Source organism: Amblyomma americanum, chromosome 9 (genome assembly GCF_052857255.1).
Source record: "Amblyomma americanum isolate KBUSLIRL-KWMA chromosome 9, ASM5285725v1, whole genome shotgun sequence".
In the NCBI taxonomy this organism is placed as follows: domain Eukaryota; kingdom Metazoa; phylum Arthropoda; class Arachnida; order Ixodida; family Ixodidae; genus Amblyomma; species Amblyomma americanum.
In genome coordinates this window covers 144,360,433-144,384,614 of record NC_135505.1, presented here as the reverse complement: position 1 = coordinate 144,384,614, position 24,182 = coordinate 144,360,433, and the positions used below count along the sequence as shown (strand labels likewise).

Genomic DNA, 24,182 nt, shown 5'->3' with positions numbered 1-24,182 from the left:
GCGGCCTCTGCACGTCGTCTTCTGTGGCTCCCCTCTCCACGTCACTCCACATACGCCGGTGAATGAACCCGGTCCGGCCGTGCCAAGTGCAGGGTCCGACATCGGACGTGGACTGCAGGTGAAGGAAGAGGCGTTACTCACCACGGTCGGTGGAGGGTGGGGGGTATCTGCAGTGATCCGAGAAAAGCACGCTCACGGAGGTGTCCGAGGTGAAGGAATAAGAGCGCATAGAACACCAAGGTGCAGGGAGTGAAGAAGGGAAGGGGGGGGGGGGGTGCGGGTACGGTCTAAGGCTGCAGGCAGTTCCTGCGTGGAGTGCGCGAGGCGGGGAAAAGGAGCGGGAGGGTTTTCGACCGAAGATGACGGGCATTTCCCGAAAGGCCAGACGCGCCGATGCCTTCGACCGAAGCAAGACGTGGCGCCGCCAAGTCCCCGCCCCCCGAAAGACAGTTCAACTCCCCGCGGCCGAGTCCTACGTCTCGGCGAGGATCTTCAGCCTACGAAGAAGAAGAAGAAAATATCTCGCTGCTCGCGGCGCTCTTCAGAAGGCGGTTCTTTGTGCCGCCACGGTGGCAGCCGGCCATCTTCTATCGGAGCGGCCACGGCTATGGACGCATACGCCGCAGCGGCATCGTGTCTTCTGCGCCGCATGCCGCCACCGCAGCCGTCTGCCCAAAAAGACTATGGCGGCACGCGTATGTGTACATTGCGCGAATCCGTGCAGAAAGGCCTGTCTTTGGGGCGCCGGCCCTTCTAACAATAGTGTTTCCGGGGGCTCGCGGGCGCACAGCTGGGGCGGGGGTTCTACAAGAACCCCCGCTCCCCCTCTTCGCATCCCCGTGTGTCATGAAGTGCTCTGGAGCGTCGTGCGCGCTGCTCAGGACGCCTCAAAACAATGACGCCGCGCGCGCCTCCTACCATTGACGTGCACATGTGCGTGTGTTCGTGTTAGTGCACTCTTGGAGCGCGCGCCTGAAACGGTCGGCAACGCATAACGCACGCGGTCGAGGCGCTACGCCTTTTCTCGCTGCCGGGCCACTCGAAAGCGGCGTCTTCACAGACCAGGGGGAGTCCGACGCTTGACTTGTTTGCTGGGATTTCTTTTTGCCGTAGCATTTACTGTGCATAGTTTGCGCTGTTCAACGCGCATAGGGCTTTTCCTTTGTGGCCTGTTCGACTAAGGAACTCCAGTGACAGCTCGCGGCATCCCTTGTCTTGGACTTTTGATGGTTGCCTCTACAGTGTTCACCATTGTTCTTTTCAGGAATAAATAGTATGAATAAACAGGGTATGTCACTCTGTGACCGTCTTTTTCTTATCTCGCTCGAAACAATAAGAAAATAAAAACCGGGGCCTTCATTTCACATTGTATTCAGCTGTGGTTGATCGTAATCTTATACTCCGGTTGTATAGCTGCTTGCTGAAGCACACTCCAACAGCTGCGTAGCGCACCAAAAGGACTTACAGAGAGAATTGGTGAAGTGCTTCCAGGAATGACATCAAGTGGATCAGAGCAGTGCCGCCTTTTCGTTTGTAAACAAACGTGTGCATGGCGCCAGTTGTGCTGCTTACATGCCACGGAGGCGACCTCTTGTGATGAGTACCAAAAAACAGCGGGAGGTTTGGCGCCACCTGCTATGACATTGGCTGCGCCTTTCACATTTTGGCAACTTGTTTGGTGGAGACGCGTGCCGAGCGCTTTTTTTTTGCCGTTTCAACCTCGTAACCCTTGTCTTCGAATTGCTTTCGAAGGTTTTGTTTCGATGGCGTGAATGTTCTGGCTGAATGCGGTATCCCAATGCTGGCTTCATTGCGCTGTGTTGGTGGTGACTCCCTATATTCACTTCCCACCATGGCACCGCGACTTGGGATCTTGGGCTGCGTTAGCTTTTCAGTGCTCGGCTCATCACCGATGGTAGAACGAAATTGAGGAATATAAATCATACATCGGAAACTGAGCTAGAACCAGGTATATGCTTAAAAACTGTTTACACGAGCAAGTGGCATATTTAACTTACCTCACGGCCCATGTGAACCGGAACAATAATTTTCGGGTTTGTGAAGCGTGATTGATGCAGCAGCGACGCGAGTAGGAAAAGCAGAAACCCGCATCTGGTGATGCCTACTGTAATTATGATCAATTCATGTTTATTTGTCGTCCCCAATTGCTCGTCGTGCACATCAGCCGGATGCATTCATAAGCTGTTCATAACTAATAGTACCTATGCCATAAATTTGCCATGATGTAGGCGGGAACTAAAGAATAATATGAAAGCTAGCAAAAAAAAAACTGTACGATAAAGTGCAATCACGGCCAGAGAACAAGAAGAGAACCAGTTTCTGTAAATTCGGTTCCTGCAATTTAAATTTTTAACTCATCATGTGACCTTTACTAGTACCTTAAGCGTTTGACTCAAAAGCACATGCTGTTTCTTCTCTCTGGTTCAGGTCAAGATCTGGTTCCAGAACCGGCGCTCCAAGTACAAGAAGATGCTCAAGGCCCAGCAGCAGGGAGGTGGCGGCGGAGGCGGCGGCGGTGGAGGGGGTGGCGGTGGGGGAGGCGGAGGAACTCCCAATACCCCCGGCAGCGTGGGAACCCCGCAGCCACCCAACCAGGGACCGCACACCCCGAACCCAGCGCCCGGAACACCGGGTCCACCGTCGCTGGGACCGCCCAACTCGGCGGGGACACCGCAGTCGCCCAGCGAACCGTCCCCGGGCCCGCAGAGCCCACCCACGAGTCACCCCCACCACCACCATCCGCAGCAGCACCAGCCGCTGCCACCGCATCACCCGCATCATCCGCACCACCTGCCGCACGGTGCCAGCCTCACGCCGCCCGCCATGTCGCCGCCGCTCAACTCGTGGGACATGACGGCCGCGTCCAAGGCGGTCGCCATGTCCGGCTACATGCCGCAGTACACGTGGTACCACCAGACGGACCCTTCCATGAACCAACAGATCCTCACCTAGCGCGGCGCGGACGTTGTTCTATGACACTCCTGCGCGTGTGAATGTGTGCGTGTGTGTTTCTGCGCGGGCAGTGACGTGGGATGGTGCCCAGCTGGAGTACCAGGATTGGAGCGGGTGTGGACGTGGCGGGAACTGCTTAGCTGTCTGTCTATTGCCGCAGACCACTCGATGTTCGAGTCGGCCCTTGCCGATGTCGCTGTGTACATGTTCTGGCTTGATCGCCCCGTTGCCTGTCTGTCTGGTGCACTGCTATACGAGATGCTAGCCTATGACATCCGTTGTTTGACGAAGCACACCTCGGCGGACCCAAAAAGTTGATCTACGAAGCAATACCCGCGTGTTACTCCGACAGCAGTGAACAATGAAAAGGGGGCCGGTATATGGACTTCGTTTCTTTTAATCTTGATTCTAAGTGCTAAATTAATAAAGCAATATAAATTTTGTTATTATATTTGGCCCTTACACAACTAATGCTTCTAGCGGATTAGCTGAGGAACGTGCCCGGCAATATATTTCTGCTTAACCTTTCTCAACGGTCGTCTGTGCTGGTGCTGTCAACACACTGCATTAGGTTTCCTGCTATAAGGATTCTGGTTTGAGGCTTTCTGTAGCAGTTGCTTCTGACGAATTAGCGTCGGCATCTATACAGTTTACCAGAACGCCAGCTTGAGCACCAGCGCACCGGATCGCTCAGTTACAGATGAACGTTCAGTGGCCTCACACTGGCCCCTTCGGCGAAAATTAAACCAGAAATTCGGCAAAATAATCCGCCTCGAGCTATGTGCTCAGAGCACCGAAGGCGTGTGTGCGACGGCAGCTCGCCTCAGCCGCCCCCTGTAGATGCTGCTGCCCCGTCTCGCGTGCCTGAGAGCGCGCCTTGTGCGACTGCGTTGCGTTTTCTTGCGTGTGTTTGCGTGTGCTTGTGTGTGCTTGTGCGGTGTGCGGACGCTCGCCCGATTTTGGCGCGGTTCGCGGTACTTGGCCCACGAGCCGTCGTTGGGAGTGTTGAAAAGCGTTTTCTACGGTTTGACCTCCACTTGTGTTTCTTACGTGCATACCTCTCCGCTGGTTTCGACGAAGCAAGAGTGTCACTTGCTTTGGGCGCGCAAAGCAAAGCGTTAAGAGAGTTCTGGAACAAGGGTGTCTTCAGTACAGTCTGTCCCCTGGCGCAGGAAACAATATTTTCAAACGAACATGAGTCGATATCTTTTCCGGTCATCTCCGCTCCGCTTGTTCTGCTTAATTTAAAGGGGCTCTGAAACACCTTCTGAGGAGAGTGCATCAACTCGCTCAATCACTGGATTGCGTTGTCATGAACAACTGAGCGAAATAATACACTTCTACAAGCAGCAGAGAACCCGCAATAACGAGCGAAAGTTGGCGAGCCCTTTCCAGCGACTTTTTCATGCTCGCATCCACCTCCGTCGCTCGCATGTGTGTATACAAGTTGAGAGATGTGTGTTGGCTAGACTCTTTCAGACGTCAGGCAGCTACCAACATGGCCGCGGCCAGTAAGCCCGCGTAGATCCCGCTGATCAGAAAGTGCCCCCCCCCCCCCCCCCCCGCCCCCGGCGATGGGGCCGGTGGTGTAGCGTCGACCTTTCAGCGCGCAAAAAGTGACGAGAGGGGAGGGAAAGGCGCGGAGACTCTGAAATTCAAACTGACTACAGACAACTCAGCCTCTACAAAGAGCATAAAAAAATTCTTGCTGGAGGATACTCCTGAAGCATTGTCCTTTAACATTTCAGGCATACCACAACTTTATTAGAGCCCCTTGCAGAGCCCCCTTAAAGAATGGTCCCATGGGGATAACGCATTCTACTTGCTTTAGCAGAAATCCCCCTGTTAACAATGCGTCCGCCTCTCGAATGGTGCTTAGTGTCACCGCTTTCCTTCAAGATGCCTGGGATATGGTAAATTGCTTCCAAAATTTGGTTCAAATATGTTTTTATGCGCTTCGAGTTTAGTGTCCTGGGAGGTGTCCAGGTTCACGGAGAAAATGCGAAACTTAAGAAGTACAGAGCCTCCTCTGCACTCAGTATGTGCTTATGTGTGTTGGCTGTACTGCTTGCTGCAAGTGTTAATTAGGGCTTCAAAGTTATTTACTGTTCGTTTAAAATGCATGTGAATTCCTTTCTCCTCTTTTGACCGTCTCAGTGAAACGTGCTCGCTCGGACGCCCACCTTTTTGAGAGCTCCTGAAGTAACCGAACGATATGGCTTTCACCGTACTCACTAGATGGCAGCAGATGTTCGAGAAAACTTTTTTTTTTTTACGGCACTAAACCTGCTTCCATCGCTGACGCGGCTGCTTTTCTTACGTCCAATATATTGGGACAAATTTACCATTGCCAGGTCTCGGAAGGGATATATGCGAGCTAGCGCACCAAGGTTTTCAATTGGGGATATCCTTACTGGAGACATTAATCGAACTCCTACTATCGGACTGGTATATGACGTCACCTTTGTTCCGTAGCTCTTGCTCTCAGCTGCTGATGCTAGCAGAAATTTTGTGCCGCATCGACTTTACCAGACTGTGGTGATGTTTTCCTTAGGAGCTCAATCCTGTACAGACTGAAATACGTACCAATGTGCGGTGCCTATCTCATGGCGCACGTTCTGGAAAGGTCGTTGGGAAAGGCTTGACGACGTTTGATTTGTCATTGGTGCTATGAACGGGCTTCCCGTGACGTCACGGATGCCGTGTTGGTGCGCCATTCGTAGCTGCTGACACACTCCAGGATATGGGAGTGTAGACCAGGAGGTGTAGACCTCCTTGCTCCTTGCGCTTGTTTCATAGCCAATCGGACTTGTACATTTGACGGACGCTGCTGGATATACTTCCCCTTCACGAACTTGCAAGAACTTCCCGCAATTCATCGAATAGTTCACCAACATGGCTGCCATGATGTCATCAGTGGAAGCCACCTGCACGCATGAAAAAAGAGCGCATGAATGAAATGTGCCACTGTACGTATAGATGCATTATTGCGAAGGGGCAGGTGCCTGCCGACCCAGGGATAGCTAAAGAAAAAAGTATTTAATGGCGCTGCAATAATTGAGAAAAGCAGAATAGCCGTGAGGCAGCTTCAGCGTTGCCCTAGTTTGGTTCTACGTTGGTGTTCTTAATTATTTCTGACCGCACGAGTGTCGTGGTCGCACTCGCATTGTACATAGAATATATAGAGTTCCGCGTGGAGATCACCTTCTATCGATGTGTACGAAGGAGCAACTACGCGCACGGTGTGTACATGGCGGCCGATGCGTGGTAGTCAACCGTACAGTGCGTCTGCCGGTCGTTGACGCTTAGGAGCCAGCAACGCAGCCTCGGCTCCCTGGCCTAAACTTGCAGGCGGGATTTTCCAACAATACATTGCGCAAAGGATACCATCAAGGTTACTTCATACTTGCAATCTTTATGCGGAAGCTAATACGTCTGTATCAATTTTAAATACCGTCTTGGTATTGTCTGAAAAGAGGCAACAACCCCAGGGCTAATAATAGTGGAATCACCATTGCTGCTCCCGTGCTGTTTTGCCAGGTTTTCAAGCAGGCAACACCTCTCTGCTGTGAATTGGCGGTCCCAGCGTCCAAAACGTGACGGTTCTCTGGAATAGCTTCAACAGTTTCTGTGTAATTAGCATAAACACCTGCCTCCTAGTACCTTCTTGTCCGGGCTGACCGTTAGATCATGTTCCACGTGACATTCACAGTGATAAAGGATGTACTACGTCCGCCGCTATGGACGAGAGTGGCGCTGGTGAACACTCTCATGCTTAGGTTAGACATAACATAAATACCCTTGACAGTAGAGGATAGGACAGCCGCCGCCGTAGTTCAGTTGGTAGAGCATCGGACGTGAAATTCGGAGGTCGTGAGTTCGGATCCTACTGGCGGCATGTGGTTGTTTGTTTCTCCTGCTTTCTAATCAATGTTCTTTTAGCCATAAAATAATTAATAATTTTCTATTAACACCTCAAGTTAAAAAAATAGAAACATTCCCCTGTGCTTTTCCTAGTTTCCGTGACTGTTGACTTCCTTCGCATGTATGTCATAACGAACCACAAATTTCGCTTCCCTTGTCGGCTTATCCGCTTGGCAGGTACAAAATCCAGGGATCAAGCAGACCTGTAAAGTTTCAGGCAGTGAAACTAAAGTTACACGCAGTGACCACTTAAGGAGTTGTACTGGGGCTGTTCACTGCTGTGAACAGCAACCCCCATTCGTCGTTTACACTGTCCAGGGGCGCTTCGTTAATGAACCAAGCCCACAGAACAGATCGAGGACTGCTCTGGAACTGCCCTAGGGCAGTCCTCGAGCTGCTCTGACAGTGGCGCACCGCTGTGGGCATCTCGGGTGTGTTTAGATCAAGGAACGAGGCTGTTGTCGACCGGACGCGTTAGAAAGTGTGCGACACGTCTGTCGGTCCTTTCTCAATTCTTCTCGCCACTGCGGGCGTTTGTTCGTGCCGGGTACGTTGGTCCGCGTGTGCCTGCTAGCGAGTGTGTATGTGCGTGTGTGTGTTTGAGTGTGTTTGCGTGCTCGGACCTTTAGAGCGCGCACATGTGTGCAAACCGGCGCGAGTTCTGTGAACCAATACCTGCGATACGTCGGCTCCAACATGGCGCCCCCTGTCGCGATTGTGGCTGCCAGCCAGTGTATATTATTTTGGGAAGAAGAAGAAAAAAAACTGTGTCGAAGAGAGTGATATAAAAGAAGAAGAAATAAATGTCGCTCAGTTGTACATAAACCTTCAGCACTGGTGCACGTAGTCCATCACTTGTTCACATACACTTCAAACAAGGATATGGGTAAACGCTGAGGCACCTGTGTGCTGTGCGATGTCAGTGCACGTTAAAGATCCCCAGGTGGTCGAAATTATTCCGGAGCCCTTCACTACGGCACCTCTTCCTTCCTTTCTTCTTTCACTCCTTCCTTTATTCATTCCCATACGGCGCGGTTCAGGTGTCCGCCGATATGTGAGACAGATACTGCGCCATTTCCTTACCCCCAAGACCAATTATTATTGTATTATATGAGAGTAAAATGGGGGTAAGCTGTCCTCTAGCATACTCTCTTTAATATAAGGGCTTGGTTTGGTTTATGGGGGTTTAACGTCCCATAGCGATATGAGAGACGCCGTAGTGAAGGGCTCCGGAAATTTCGACCACCTGGGGTTCTTTAACGTGCACTGACATCGCACAGTACACGGGACTCTAGAATTTCACTTCCATCGAAATTCGACCGCCGCGGCCGGGATCGAACCCGCGTGTTTCGGGCCGGCAGCCGAGTGCCGTAACCACTCAGCCACCCTTTAATATAAGGGAGTTCGCTAGAAGAACAGCCTACTGTCTTTGTACTCCTTTCTGTTTCGACTGTTCAAACTACCCGCAGGATGTCTGGAAGTTTGGTACCTGCTGGAGCCAACCTAATCTTGGCGGCATGATTTATTCTCTACATTGATGCGGAAGACACTACTACGCATGAATCACCATTGTTATATTCGCCTACTAGCGCTAAATAATTTATATTAGAATTTTTTTCTGCCGCACTGTCTCGATTTCAGCAGCCGAACGATGGCTGTGACGTCAGAGTATACTTTTGTGTCACGTGATGCATGGAAAAATGGCCATATAATTGCTGCTTCATAGTTTTAATTGACTGCAGGGCTGAATCCAGCCTGAATGACAACGAATGAGGAAGCAGCGATTATATTGCAGTTAATTCATGTCTCACGCGACCTGTAAGTACACGTTGACGTCACAGTCTTCATTCGGCTGTTGAAAGCGAAACCGAAACAGCATGAGAAAGAAATTCGATTATAAATTATTTAGCGGTCGTAGGAGAATACCAGGTGGTAATTCATGTATAATAATGTCCAACTCATCGTTACAAACAAGAAAACACGCACCCAAAATTTAGGTGTCTATACTCCTTTAAGGCCTCTCTAGATGCGAGTACGCTAGCTTGCAGATGCATCTGTCCTGTCTCACATCCAGCAACCAGCGAGTACCAGAAACGTCGAATCATGTCCACTCAATGTATTACCACCTCAGAGGTGTCACGATCAAGCTAAGTTGGCCCACGTTTTTTAGTGCCCCGCATTCCGCAGACAACAATGTTCAGGTCATCATTTTCAGCAAACATTTGGACTGGGTCAAGAGAGGATAAAAACAGCTTAAACCAACGAAATAGCCGGTCTGAGTTCGTCGCAAAACAGCCTCCGCGTAGAAAATAGTCCGAAGGCGCAGCTTCGCAGCTTAGTTTAACAGGAATGCTGATTGACTACTGAATTAAACGCTACTTTTTTTTTCCCGCCAACTAAATTACCTTAGGCAATGAAAGCAAACCGCTTGTTTCCACAAAAAGAACTCGAAGTGACGCGCCGATCTCCCGGCTAACTAAAGTTCTACTTCTGGCATAGCGACTGCTCCGGTGAGGCCGTGGTCCCAGATTCGAACCCCGAACCTGGACAAATTTTTTTTCAGCTATACGAAGTTTCTGTGGAAGATGTATAGCTTTAGTTCGTAACTGTATGGCTGCGCTTGGGTGGATGTGAATGAGCAGTCACTTCCCCGTTATAAGCTTCTTGAGCGAGGAGGTAGAAACGTTTGATGCTGTCACAGCGGATTGTTTGCGTCGGGGACACTTTGAGCGCCTAAAAATTAACTAAAAAGACTACCTTCTCTCCGCGCCAGTTTTAACTATCTCATGGCAGTGTACTTTGGATTGGGAAAGTTCAGCGGCAGGTGAGGAGGGAACTGCAGGACCAGAGCATTTTGCTAATAAAGTGTGCATGGGCCCACAGACCTTATGGCAGCTTCTCTGGATGTCTGCAATGTGGCGGATCGGTTCATCTTCGAAGTCGATGTGAACATTTGAACATTCATTTATTTATTCCACACAAAAAGTGAAAAGGGAGGGTGGAGAAAGAGCTGTTTTAACACAGCTTGACAGCGCTCCATCCTCCCAAAGGCAACAGTAACAGCTTGCACATATCCCGTTACAAGATTACAGAAAAAAAAAAGATTAATTACTGCATACAAGACTACAGGTTTCAAAGCCTAGAAGTTTACAAAGGCACCAGGCAAAGGACAATCATTGTTTACAGGAAAAAAAAAGAAATATAAAAAATGAAAGATTCGGACAAATATACGTGGAAGAGAGACATACATACGCAACGCATCTGTCTATAATGCGGAAACACTAATAATTTCAATGAAATCAAATCTTGACATCACTCTTCTAAACCATTCAGATACTCGAATGAGGGAGGACGAAAAAGGTAATGAAATCTTCATGGCAGAAGACGTTACTGCCTGCATCGGTGTGTCAGTGTTCTACAGCAAAAAAAAAAAAATGGCGCCAAATCAGACAACGCACAGCAAGAAAGACTGGACTGGCGCCTGTCCAGTCTTTCTTGCTGTGTGTTGTCCGATTTGGCGCCAAATTTTTTTTCTGTTGATATGCACCAGCTAGCCCCACAACATGTTCTAGTCAACTACCTTTCAGTGTTCTATTTAGGTCAACTAGAGCCTGGTGCTGCAGTGAGCCAACGCTAGGTGGCAGTACCGATCGGCTTGCCATTTTCTGTATGACGGCTACTGTAACTCGTAAGGCGTGCACATACCTCGCGTGGGTATGAAATCATGCTCAGAAAAGGAAGGGAGAAAACAATAAATACAGAAAAACAAAAACAAAGAGGGAGTGTAAAGGAAGCACACACCAAGCAGACATCGTGCAGCAAGTTCGTGGAAGCCGTTCCGCTTCGCTACATGCGGCGGCGACCTGATCGCCTACCGCCGAGGTAAGAGGCCAGAAACAAAGCGAAGTGATGCCATTAATGAAGAAAAGAGACCGGCCCATAAAACGCAACGAAAGCGAGCGAGTATAAAAGGAGAGGGGGAAAGGGCGGGCGACAGGTGCGTGTGCAGTTTGTTGCTCAGGCACCGAGACCGCCGACGAGCAGTTGCCGGAAGCTCGACCCAGTGGGCTTCACCTTGATTCTGCTGTTACACTACTCCGCCTCGCCTTTCCCACTCCCTCTCTATTTTGCACATATCTGTAGTGGCCTGACTTCGATCCTTTGTTCTGGCTCCTCCCCATCACTCACGACTCGAAAAAGACGCCGGGCCGGTGAATGTTCGTTGGGCGATGCTACGCGAAACTTTCAGCAAAAAAGCAGATCACCGTACATGGAAAGAGACCATTTGGCGCGGTTGTATACGTCACAGGTTTGCAAAAGCTTTGGCCGTTTACGCGCCATAAAGCCCAACACAATAAAATGTTGGCTGTAGTGGTCGAATTAAGCGCGAATGGGGTGATCTGAATGATAGCGTGAAACTTTATCGATAGGGGTCAAGTTTTAGACACGACTGCGTTTCACTAGCTATCGTGATGACCGGCGCTCGTTTCCAGTCGCAAAGCAAAAAAAAAAAAAGATAAACGTGAAGCAGCAAAGAAAGAATTAAAAAGGGGAAGGAAAAAGCACTTGTGTATCTCCCAAGCGCCATGTGACCGGCAAACGTCGACAGCAGATAGGCAAGCGTCTAGCACGATATAAGTGCGTCAGCGGTTTCAGTCACGGCAATATCGCCAACTACCCGCCGCCCTTATCAGCTAGTACATTGCTGCAGGTATAGGCCGAGTGCAGAATTAAAATGCCACCTCATTGCTTGATGCAACGTGGCAAAAGGGCAGTAGCGCTTTCGTCAGCTATAGTTTGATCCCGTGATCCACTTGCATTATCGTACAGCCGGCATTATCGCATGAAACTTGGCATCACGAGTGTCGTAGTTCGTTTAAGCCAGGCGTCCTGGGAAGAAGCCCCCAAATTCAGGGTCCCGATCGCCAGTATCGTGCACGTGTGGTTGCACGCGCCTAGCGTGCGCTTCGTATTTGGCAGCTTCCGCGATACTGGCTTAGCTCATCATTCGCTCTGCCCGGAATCGTGTTAGCAGGCAGCAAAGAGATGCGGCACCATGAGCTTATGGTTTATAGGTTAATGAGGGTTTTAACGTCCCAAAGCGACTCGGGCTACGAGGGACGCCGCAGTGAAGGGCTCCGGAGATTTCGACCACCTGGGGTTCTTGCACTGACGTCGCGCAGTACGCGGGCCTCCATCGAAATTCGACCGTCGCGGCCGGGACAGAACCGGCGTCTTTCGGGTCAGCAGTCGAGCGGCGTAACTACCGAGCCACCGCGGCGGCGCACCATGATGTGGTTACGAGTGCGTTCAACCATGAAGACACCGCGCGAACCCAAGTCCGATGGAACCGTGGGGCTGCCCTGTCTGTGGTGAATCACTGCGTTGGTTCAGCAATCGGTGAGTACTTGCAACAATTTTACCAAGAAACCAAAAACATAAGAACAGCGTTTTTTTCATTTCAGTTTCTTTTATCGTTGCTGCTGTGAGCCAAAAAAAAAAAAAGGGTTGAGGCACGGAATCTATAGACTAGCCGTGCGGCCTATACATGTCAGCTGTAGGCGCCGGCAGGTCAACGAGCAAGAAATTAGCTGTTTAGAAATGAACAGGTATAGAAATATTTGAACGCATGTAAGATGGGCTACACTTGGCGCCAAAATGTACAGACCACAGGGTTTTCTGTATGCAGGACCCCGTTGTTAGCACCTTTATGGGGGAGTACCGTTTAATATTATTATTTGGGATGGGGTGTTGTTGAACAGAGATGAGCGAAACGCTGAACTGTCTCCACATTAACGCAAGGCGAACACTGCTGTTGCTCCTAAGATGTGTAGGAATGAGATGAGGATGATAACTGCGCTCACCCCTGTGAGCTTTCGAGGACTGGCGACGCTAACAAAACTTTGCTGTGTGGCCCCGAGTGAAGCCTTGTGGCCTGTATATCTTTGGCAGACGTTGTACGTAAGGACAAGACTGTTTAAGGGAGCAACGAAATGCGCACCCTATTCATCGAAAAAATTGACTTGCCAGAGCAAGCACTGGGGAGCAGAATGACTAACTTGGGATGCAGCGTTTTTTGAGCTCAGGCAACGAACACACGCTTGGCACTGAATAGCTGCAGAGCCCAAGAAAGCGGTCTCAAAATCACGATGTTTGCTGGTAAGTTATAAGTGCTCGCAGACTTTTCGGCAATGAAACGACGTGTTCAAGTATCGCGGTTTCAGCTCTAAAAACAGCAGAATCACGCCGTAAGGACGCAGCGGAAACAAGCCACGGGTAGTCGCAAGAATCGGTTTCGAAACGCGTCTTTCTTTCACCCTGCCTCTCTCCCCCATCACTACCAACGTTGGCGGCCATTTTAGGCAAAGAAAAAAATGCCTCCTCGGGCTTTCGGTAAAGGGGGAAGAGGGGGGGAGGGGGCGGCAGTCTGCGCTGGCGTCGCAGACGAACGCGATTCCTTCTCCACTTCTTTATCTCCTTCTATCTGCTTTTCTACTTCTTCGCGTTTTGCTTATTCCTCCGAGCCTTTGCCGTCGTCTTTGTCCTTCGGGGGCGGCCCTCGGCCGGCGATGATTTATTAGCGCCGGCGTCGAAGGAAGGAACGAAGCATCGCCGCGCAGCCCGCGGTGCGGGACTGCGTTGAGCGAGCACGCGATTTCAGAATTAGGGACGAGACCCCCCTCTCTCTTCTCCTCCTCCTCCTCTTCCTCCTCCTCTTCCACTTCTCTCGAGTGCAGCCACTCTTCAGCTGTCGTCGACGGCGTTTTGGCACCCCCTCTCTCGCGTGCTCGAAAGCAGCACCGCGCCTCGCTCTCTGCGAAGCACTGATTCTTGGCGTGCGTACGGCTGTATGTGCGTTTGTGATAGCGTGCGTATGCTCTCGTATGTGGTGGGGGGTGACTGCGTGTATGTGTGTGCACTGAGCGCGGATTTGTCCGTCTGTGCGCACGCTTGCCCACAGGCTTCGTCAAAATTAGAATGGCGGCGAGTCGGTGCTTGCAGAGAATTCTGGTCGAACAGCGCAAAAACGGCGGAAGACCGAAGAGAAGCTTTCACGACACAACGCATCACCTGTCTCCGTCTCTTCTGTGTTTGTCTTCGCGCTGTTTCCTTCAGTCATCGTCGGAAGTACGCTGGACTAGACGCGCGGCTGCACTGTAGCGCCCTCTTGCAGCGACCTTTTACCTTACCTCGAGATAGGCCTTACAACGGTAATCCGTCTAGGTTCAAGCGGCGAGAAATCCCGTATCTCTTTGCTATAAACGTTCCCGCGATGGAACTTCCGGTTTTCGCACCAGGCCATCGACAACGTCATGGACCTCGCATTGGGTGTGAAGTTGTGGTGCACGCGCATAATAGTTAGCCACAACTGTTAGTAATAGTCACAACGTCATGTTGCTGAGTGGGACGTCATTGCGTGCCATATTACGTCACAGCGACAGTTACTGTGAGATCAAGGCGCATGCGTATAGTGATTCCTATTCACCATGATTATGATAATGCCTCATCCTCCTCTGACGCCAGTCGTCTGCGTGGCTGCAGGCGAGTGTGACGTCTTGAATCATTCATGTCCTTGATGGCCTAGAATGCAGTACTTGGTATACGGTAACCTTATGACCATCAAGCAATACTGATATATGCTCACAAAGCATGCACTGGCCAATTATGGGCCAAGAAGGACAAAACATTCCCGGTCGGCCGACAGCATGCCGATACCGAGTGACAAAGGTGAACCATGAGTGCCTCACATTTCTACTGCTTTGGCGCACATTTTCACGTTGCTCTGAAATCAATTGAAACTGGATTTCTATCACTGAGTGGTGGTGAGGTGTTGCGACCAACGAAGCACACCAACAGCGCTTGCGAACATGGTCGTTCTTTTGAAGAAAGCGGTGTACCATGTGCCTTGAGGAATTGTTCTTTCTAATATCCTCCTGGGGGCTCAACAGAAAGAGCCCCGCAGTTGCGCTAACATAAACCTTCAGGGGTCTCATTCGTAACAACGTTCGAGGGACAAGGCTTGTCAGGAGTAGTGGTTTCCCTTTATCCCAGATTAATGTTTTATTCCTCGCACTGCTGAAAAAAGGCGCTGGTTGATTTTATCTTTCGCAGTGGCATCGCAGGCACGTAGTAGATGCTGGCACTCTCAGTACGAGTTCTTCAGACACGTTTAGCACGTATTCACTAGCGCAGGTCAGAAAAAAGCCAGCTTTCTTTACTTGCCAACGTTAGCATGATGATAACAAGCCAATTTTACCCAAAAGGAAAGCAGGACACGTTGGCGCAAACACGGTGACGTTGGCGCGAACACGGTGACGTTGGCGCGAACACGGTGACGTTGGCGCGAATTCAGTGACTTTGGCGCGAACACGGTGACGTTGACGCGAATTCAGTGACGTTGGCGCGAACACTAATGGCGTGGGGCGCAATTTAAAATGAATTTTTGTATGGCTGCCACCTACCAAAACTCCCAATGAAGTTTTTCATTCATTTCGGCTTATATTTTGTTTTACCGTAGCCAGCGTTCGCGGTCAGTTTTGCATATTGCTATGCAATTTTGCATAGCAGAGAATTAAGGTTGATCACTGATGGCTTTCGTTGTAGGAAAGTAGGAAAATCGATTTAGAGCCTCCTGTCTGCAGAAAGTTAAAACAGAACAAGCAGGACGACATAGAAGACCACAGCAGCGCAGGTTGCCTGCTGAGCGCCTTTATAAATGGAAAGAATTTAGCACCTGTGTATTATGGTGAGCACTGAGGAAAGAAATTTGTCATTCTACACATGCACACGCTAAGCACAAATACGCCTATATGGGAGTAGAAAGTGAGTAAGGTGTCCTCTAGAGGCCGATATGCTATTGAACTCTAAAGGTAGGCTTCGATCCCTAAATGTATACGGAATGCCGATTCTACTGAGGTATATTCCCACCGCAAAGCGTACCCAAGCAGCACAGATAATCTGCCCAATATTGGAAATATGTTGGCAAAAGCCGGTCACATACAGGGCCAGGGTAGAGCCATTCATTTCCAATATCGGCCAATTTCCTGTGCTGCTTGGGGTAACTTGCTACACTTAGCAAATGGAAAGGAGCTTTTAAACGCGCCACCGGTAGGCTTGAGGTTAGCAAATAAAGGAAGTTTGAAGCTCGGTTAAAACCTTCGCAAGTATTAGAACTTGGCATGTTTTGAAGAGGGAATCTGTCTTAGTTGCCAACCATAAGCACTGCGTTTGTTTATAGATGAAAATGTACCCCCGGGCGTGGGTATAGTATACCCTACACCTAAGAGGGAATGTGCTAGAGGGCAGTCCACTCCCTTTTTACTCCCTTATAACCTTATTCGCGTTTAGAGTGCAATATCTGGAACACGCCGCTTTTCTCAAGAGTCCCTGTAGACATGATGGCGGGCGCATCAGCTTTCGGGGCTTTTCTGAGTGGGGGGAACGTAGATAACGCCATAAAGATAACCACTCGGAACGGCTGTCTGGTCACCTTGTCGTGGATGCGCATCTACCGTATTGGCAGTGCCGCGCGGAATGGTTGCCGGCGTGCGACTCTGAGCGAAGTGATGTGCCCACTGAGATGGTTATTGAAGCATCGACTTCCCCGTTCTAGGCTGCAGGTGCCGCAGCCAAGTAGGTGTGTCTTGAACCACATCTTTTTCTCGGTTTGTGAAGAGTGTGGGTTGCTTCGATTCTGAGGCAAGTCTCCGGAAGGCAGGTGCGTCATGATAGCATGTGCCGCTGGAAGAATCTTATCGGATTGCCAAGAGAAGGCAAGCGTAACAGGGAGCGACAGAAGGTTAGGTGGGCGGATGAGATTAGGAAGTTTGCAGCCATAGGGTGGGAACAGCTGGAAAAGGACAGGGTTAATTGGAGAGACACGGGAAAGGCCTTTGCCCGGCAGTGGGTGTAGTCAGACTGATGATGATGACGATGATGATGATGATAATGCCATATCATTTTGTTGACTGCATTTCATATCGCATGACAGATTCGCTTCTTGCTGCCCAACACAGGACTGAAAGGATTGCGTCACTTCGTGACCTCTACACTTTCTGCAGGTGTAGCATGGCGAAGCATACCTGGAGGAGCTGGTGCTGGCACAAGTGAACGCTTGGGAGCAAGTCACGTGTCCTGCTAAGCAACTCTCTGCGCACGCTCAGTGCACCTTCGACAAGTCTGCCGCCTTTTCGTGGAGAAGTTCAGGCGCCCTGCTGATGAAGTCAAGGGAAGGTGAGGGGAAAATCTGTGATAATCAAATCACTGGACAAGCTATACCGGATTGCCTTTTAAAGGCCACATAGGTATACTGCCCATGGCGCATTTCGCGACTTTATTTTCGAGCAGAAGAAAATGGGGCGAAAGATGTTTTACCAGTTTGTAAAAAAAAAAAAAACATGTGCGTGCACTCTTATTTGCAGCGTCGGTTTAAAACTGCACGGACTCCAGCCAGTGTTGCATAAGAACATCAGTCCCGACCAACCAATTTATTGATCACTACTTCAAAATTTTCCAGGTTAATTCATGATATGCATATATCGACTACCTTACCAATCGCGTATTGGATGCGTAAAGCGCCGCGTTTCTGCGGTTCCTGTTATCGCTGCAGGAAGCTCAAGCCCTTCTCACGTGAATCCGATAGTGTTCTCGTCGGTCGGCTGTGACAGTAGTAGCTTCCGCCGATTGGAAGTCATTAAAGAGCTTTAGAATAACAGATCCAATCTTAGGGGCCCCCTATTTGAACGAAAGTCTTAAAGGTGCACTAAAGAGGAATCTGAACTCATCTTTTTACCGCGGGAACTCTATCTACATGTTCCGAGCATTCCTAGAAACTTGGAATTATTGTACTGCGCTGCTTATTTCCCTAATTTAAATCAGATTAAACGTCCCGGCTCCGATACACTTTTTTTGATCTCAGCCGCCGCGGTGGCTGAGTGGTTATGGCTCTCGGCTGCTGGCCCGAAAGACGCGGGTTAGATCCCTGCCGCGGTGGTCGAATTTTGATGGAGGCAAAATTCTAGAGGCCCGTGTGCTGTGCGATGTCTGTGCACGTTAAAGAACCCCAGGGGGTCGAAATTTCCGGAGCCCTTCACTACGGCGTCTCATAGCCTGAGTCGCTTTGGGACGTTAAACCCCCATAAACTTAATTAAACCAAACTCTTTTTGAACTTAACGCTTAAGTATAGGAGGAGTCAACCCACGCGTGGGGTGCCTTTCAGCTGCGGTCCCGTAGAGGCTTGCCGCTCTGCCATCGGCGGAAGGACACGTAAATACGAGTCCACCGCGAAACTTTATTTCCGTGGGCCTAATTTGCGGCTAGGCTCTCTGCGACTGAAACTACTTATTCGCAAGAACCTAAAAAACAAAAACAAAATAAAATCGAAACCGCCACTAGAACTGGCTGAAAGCCACTCCATGCGTTGGTTGACTCTGCCTACCTACCGCGTTGAGTTCAAAAAAAGGCGGGAGCTGGAACGTTAAATCCGATTTAATTAGGGAGATCGGCCACATATGACAATAATTCTCAGTTTCTAAGAATGCCCGGAACATGTAGATAGAGTTCCCGCGGTAAAGAAGACAAGTTCAGATTCCTCTTTAGTGCACCTTTAAGCTCCGCCTGCCTTGCACTCTACCTTTCTAAGAGACGAGACGGAGTTGCCCCCACTTCGGATAACGTCAATGGGTTATTTCACATATATGTGGAATTGGTCATTCTCTACTGTATGTTCATGCCGCTGCGGTGGCTCAGTGGTTATGGCGCTCGGCTGTTGGCCCGAAAGACGCGGGTTCTATCCAGGCCGCGGCAGTCGAATTTCGATGGAGGCGAAATTCTAGAGGCCCGTGTGCTGTGCACGTCAAAGAACCCCAGGTGGTCGAAATTTCCGGAGCCCTTCACTACGGCGTCTCTCACAGCTTAAGTCGCTTTGGGGCGTTAAACCCTCATAAACCATAAACCATCTACTGTACGTTCATAGAGCTCTGGAAGTCCTCATAACAGCCCTGGCTCAGTGGTGCAGCGGTTAAGCGATGCACCACTGCCTGCAATGGCAGGTGCTGCCACCGATGGAGCTTGCGAGACCTATGGAGGTTGCTCTCACCGAGCCACCTGCATGCGTCGCCATGCATACAGAGGCCAAATCAGTGATTTAAGGCCTTAGTGCTAGCGCACTGAAAACTTTAGGGGACACTTGGGCACCGCCTTAAGTGTGTGAAGCGATAGAATTAATGGTCCCTTCAGCGCCCTGGGTCCTCTTGGCGTGTCATTTCGTAGACAAGGATGCTATTCTATCTTTGACCATCACATAACTCGTAACCTGCCCTCAAGAGTACAATGCAACATTACAGAACCCTTCCGTGCAAGTACTGGGAATTTGGTCATTCTCTACTTTCCATTTATATGTCACGTGGACCAGTCTTGATTCCACGCGCAACTAACTGCCTTGGCGGGTGGCTGTTTCAAACACAGCCACCGGTTCAGCTTGTGAGGCCCAGGTTGCTTTCCGCTTGCGACTTCTCCTGACCAATACTAATTTAACGGCCACTTGCCAGGGTGATCAGATCGTTCACAATCACGTGAGCAGGTTCTGCTGAAGTGAGAAGGTACGTCACACGTCATTGGTGACAGGTGAGCCACTTGATTTCCTTGACTCATTAGCGCCAGCGCGGGGTTTCCCGCTGGACGGGACCTTTAACGCGATTGTCTTATAGGGGCGTTTGCATGTGCGTTCCCAAAGCTGCCGCAGGAACATTACTGCTGAAAAATGAAAGGTTAATTTGTTATTCTCACAGATTTTACAATTTCTTTGGTAAGTAGAAACAAGAAGGAGTAATGAAGAATTAAAACTGCCCATTCGTCATCACCAGCCGACTACACTCACTGCAGGGCAAAGGACTCTCCCATGCCTCTCCAATTAACCCTATCTTTTGCCAGCTGCGGCCACCGCAGCTTCGCAAACTTCTTAATCTCATCCGCCTACGTAACCATCTGCCGCCCCCATCTACGTTCACCTTCTCATGGAATCCACTCCGTTACCATTAAGGACCAGCGGTTATCTTGCCTTCGCATTACATTCCCTGCCCAAGCCCATTTCTTCCTCTTGATTTCGACTATAGGATGTCATTAACCCGCGTTTGTTCCCTCACCCACTCTGCCCGCTTCCGGTCTCTTAACGTCACACCTACCATTTTTCTTTCCACAGCTGGCTGCGTTGCATGTCCTTAAGCTGAACCCTTTTCTTTATCCTCCACGTTTCTGCCCCGTGGGTGAGTACCGGTAAGATACAGCTGTTGTACACTTTCCTCTTGAGGGATACTGGTAAAGTGCCATTCATGGTCTGAGAGCCTGCCATATATGAGCTCCACCCCATTCTTATCCTTCTAGCTATCTCCCTCTCATGGTCCGAATCAGCGGTCACTACCTGCCCCCCAGTAGACGTATTTCCTTACCAATTCAGGAGCTTGGTACTTTCTGATGGATTTGGTTTCGGACAGCACTAAATACGAGCGCAGAAGCTGCAATCATAAACCGCCATTCGTCTCTTCGAATGCGCCTCCCAAATCACTCCTGAAAAGCCGGTTCCTCATCATCCGATTTTTGCCCTTTCAAAAATTTTGTTAGACAGTCTACAGACTATCCATAGGCTTCTGCCAATAAAGTCTACAGACTCTCTATAGACAAACCCTAGATAAGTCTATAGGCAAGCTACCGATTTATGGACACACTTTTAGTACACTTTTGTCTACAGAGAGTCTATAGACTATGAATATACAAAGAGAAATATTTATAGGAAGGCAGTAGAGTCTATAAGAAGTCTATAGACTGGGCCGCAGCAGTGGCTGAGTGGTTATGGCGCTCGGCTGCTGGCCCGAAAGACGCGGGTTCGATCCTGGGCGCGGCGGTTGAATTTCGATGGAGGCGAAATTCTAGAGGCCCGTGTACTGTGCGATGTCAGTGCACGTTAAAGAACCCTAGGTGGTCAAAATTCCCGGAGCCCTTCACTACGGCGTCTCTCATAGCCTGTGTCGCTTTGGGAAATTAAACCCCCATAAACCAAGAAGTCTATAGACTGTCTATAGTCATTTTTGTATGGGTCGATCCGGCTGGGACCGGAGGACTCCATTCTGTCTTTTAACAAGTACGCTTCGCACCTTGATTTTCTTCCCCAGTGCCCGTGACCGGCCACCGCGGCGTATCCTGCTCGAACACCAGACAGCGCTGACCGCACAGGCTCCGGAGCTGCACAGACAAGAGGCCCAACGCCTGCAGACAGCAAACAACTCCAGTGGACACCTCCTGGAGATCCCCTGCGACAGCGTCTGCTGAGTCTACAGACGGTCGGAGAGGGGAGGGGACAGAATTTGATCCCGACGTCCATCCCATTTCACAAGTGTCGCCTGCGACTCCCTTGGCTCCACACGCCGACGGCATCCACAACCAGACAAAGGTACCGGCGTCAACGGGACGTCATCTAGAGACTTCCTTCCCAGAAGTCTCCAACAAGACACGAGCCGCAGGCACACTTAGAGCCTGACTTGCATGTCTCTGGAAGAGGGATGTTGGGACACAGCCTAATAATGGTTGTAATAAATGGTTAGTTATAAGCCTCATCTGGCGGCGAATAATCGTCTGCAGACATGTTGCTCTCTGACCACCAGTAACCTCGAGCCTTCCGCGGAGAACGCAAACAAAAACTCATGATGTGTAAATGGCGCAACAGTCCTCTCTACGTGAGAGAGTACAATCTATAAGAAAAACTGACGACCTATACTGTCTTATTGTAGTTCTAAACACCTAAGCTGACAAAGCCGCTGAAAAGTTTCGGCTGCGCGCGGTGTAGTACAAAAGGTGATCATGCCCAGTGCCGAAACTGCCGGTTGCAAACGATTGTATACTGCACCAGCGAAGCGGGTATGCTCGCTGATTAGGCGGTCGTGTGACGGTGCCTCAATGTCCGCGACATAGCTTCCTTCCCAACTGGTGTTCATATTTGACCCCACCCGCTGGATAACCTCGCCCGGCAGCTTGAAAGGCGAAAACACGTGTAAACAGGATTGTATATAGCATTTCATTAGAAAACTTTGATGGGCAGCATCGTTAGTAATTAGTATTTCGCTGCCTCTCACTTCTTCAGAGGCGTGGATCTCGCGGTAATACAGGAATGACAAAGCGCCGATAATTCTCAGAAATAAAAAGGGCCAAATACAGCTCCCTGACATGAATAAATGCCACTTATTTCGAAACTCCTCGTGATCGGCTACTGTCATTTGAAATATTTGAATGCCAAACTTTGCTCTAGAGCTCGCAGCATCCGTCTGGAACGCCACCTCACGGCATACATCGCCGACAGGTTGAACAGCACAAAGGTGAGTTAATCAGGAGTTTCCTTACGATTCCACTATTCCCAAGGACAGTAAAGTGGGGATCAGATTCGACATACTATTTCATTAAAGTGTAAATTTTGTGTGCCTTCGGCTTCTTTAGAAGCGGCTGTGGGCTAAATATACGACAATGTGTCGGAAATTACGGAAAATTCAAGTGGCCCAAATAAAGCTGCATGACATTAATAAACACCGCGTACGTCGAATCTGCATGTGATTGGCTTTTGTCGTCTGATAGATTTGAATGCGTAAGTATGCTCTAGAGCTCGCAGCATCCGTCTGGGACGCCACCTCACGGCTTACATCGCCGACAGGTTGAAGAGCGCAAAGGTGAGTTAGCCAGGACTTTCCTTGGGATTTCACTATTCCCAAGGGAAGCAAAGTGGGGATCACACTCGACGTACTATTTCATTAAAGTGTAAATTTTGTGTGCCTTCGGCTTCTTTAGCAGCGGCTGTGGGCTAAATACACGACAATGTGCCGAATGTTACGGAAAATTCAAGTGGCCCAAATAAAGCTGCATGACATTAATAAATACCGCGTACGTCGAAACTGCATGTGATTGGCTTTTGTCGTCTGATAGATTTGAATGCGTAAGTATGCTCTAGAGCTCGCAGCATCCGTCTGGGACGCCACCTCACGGCTTACATCGCCGACAGGTTGAAGAGCGCAAAGGTGAGTTAGCCAGGACTTTCCTTGGGATTTCACTATTCCCAAGGGAAGCAAAGTGGGGATCACACTCGACGTACTATTTCATTAAAGTGTAAATTTTGTGTGCCTTCGGCTTCTTTAGCAGCGGCTGTGGGCTAAATACACGACAATGTGCCGAATGTTACGGAAAATTCAAGTGGCCCAAATAAAGCTGCATGACATCAATAAATACCGCGTACGTCGAAACTGCATGCGATTGGCTTTTGTCGTCTGATAGATTTGAATGCGTAAGTATGCTCTAGAGCTCGCAGCATCCGTCTGGGACGCCACCTCACGGCTTACATCGCCGACAGGTTGAAGAGCGCAAAGGTGAGTTAACCAGGACTTTCCTTGGGATTTCACTATTCCCAAGGGAAGCAAAGTGGGGATCACACTCGACGTACTATTTAATTAAAGTGTAAATTTTGTGTGCCTTCGGCTTCTTTGGTAGCGGCTGTGGGCCAAACATAAGACAAGGTGTCGAAAATTACGGAAAATTCAAGTGGCCCAAATAAAGCTGCATGACATTAATAAATACCGCGTACGTCGAAACTGCATGCGATTGGCTTTTGTCGTCTGATAGATTTGAATGCGTAAGTATGCTCTAGAGCTCGCAGCATCCGTCTGGGACGCCACCTCACGGCTTACATCGCCGACAGGTTGAAGAGCGCAAAGGTGAGTTAACCAGGACTTTCCTTGGGATTTCACTATTCCCAAGCGAAGCAAAGTGGGGATCACACTCGACGTACTATTTCGTTAAAGTGTAAATGTTGTGTGCCTTCGGCTTCTTTGGTAGCGGCTGTGGGCAAAATATAGGACAATGTGTCGAAAAGTACGGAAAATGCAAGTGACCCAAATAAAGCTGCGTGACATTAATAAACACCGCGTATCTCGAAACTGCATGTGTTCGGCTATTGTCGTCTGGTTTCAATGCGTAAGTATGCTCTAGAGCTCTCAGCATCCGTCTGGGACGCCACCTCACGGCTTACATTGCCGACAGGTTGAGGAGCGCAAAGGTGAGTTAACCAGGACTTTCTTTGGGATTTCACTATTCCCAAGTACAGAAAAGTGGGGATCGCAGTGGACGTACTATTCTATTCGAACGTAAATTTTGTCCGCCTTCGGCTTTTTTGGCCGCGGCTATGGGCTAAATATAAGACAAGGCGTCGAAAATTACGCAAAATGCAAGTGGCCCCAATAAAGCTGCTTGATATGAA

The 24,182-nt window shown here is 49.7% G+C and overlaps 1 protein-coding gene and 1 long non-coding RNA gene across 2 annotated transcripts; both read left to right on the top strand.

The window, feature by feature from the left end:
- The first annotated feature begins 393 nt into the window (after positions 1-393).
- On the top strand, positions 394-6,458 carry LOC144103760 (uncharacterized). The gene is made up of 2 exons (XM_077636414.1): positions 394-666; positions 2,449-6,458. The coding sequence occupies exons 1-2, from the start codon at positions 394-396 to the stop codon at positions 2,971-2,973; spliced, it is 798 nt and encodes a 265-aa protein (XP_077492540.1). The 3' UTR covers positions 2,974-6,458.
- A 5,334-nt stretch (positions 6,459-11,792) lies between these two features.
- Positions 11,793-22,102, top strand: LOC144105686 (uncharacterized). The gene is made up of 3 exons (XR_013308859.1): positions 11,793-12,297; positions 16,959-17,130; positions 21,064-22,102. It is a non-coding gene; the product is annotated as an uncharacterized LOC144105686 (long non-coding RNA).
- The last annotated feature ends 2,080 nt before the right edge of the window (positions 22,103-24,182 follow it).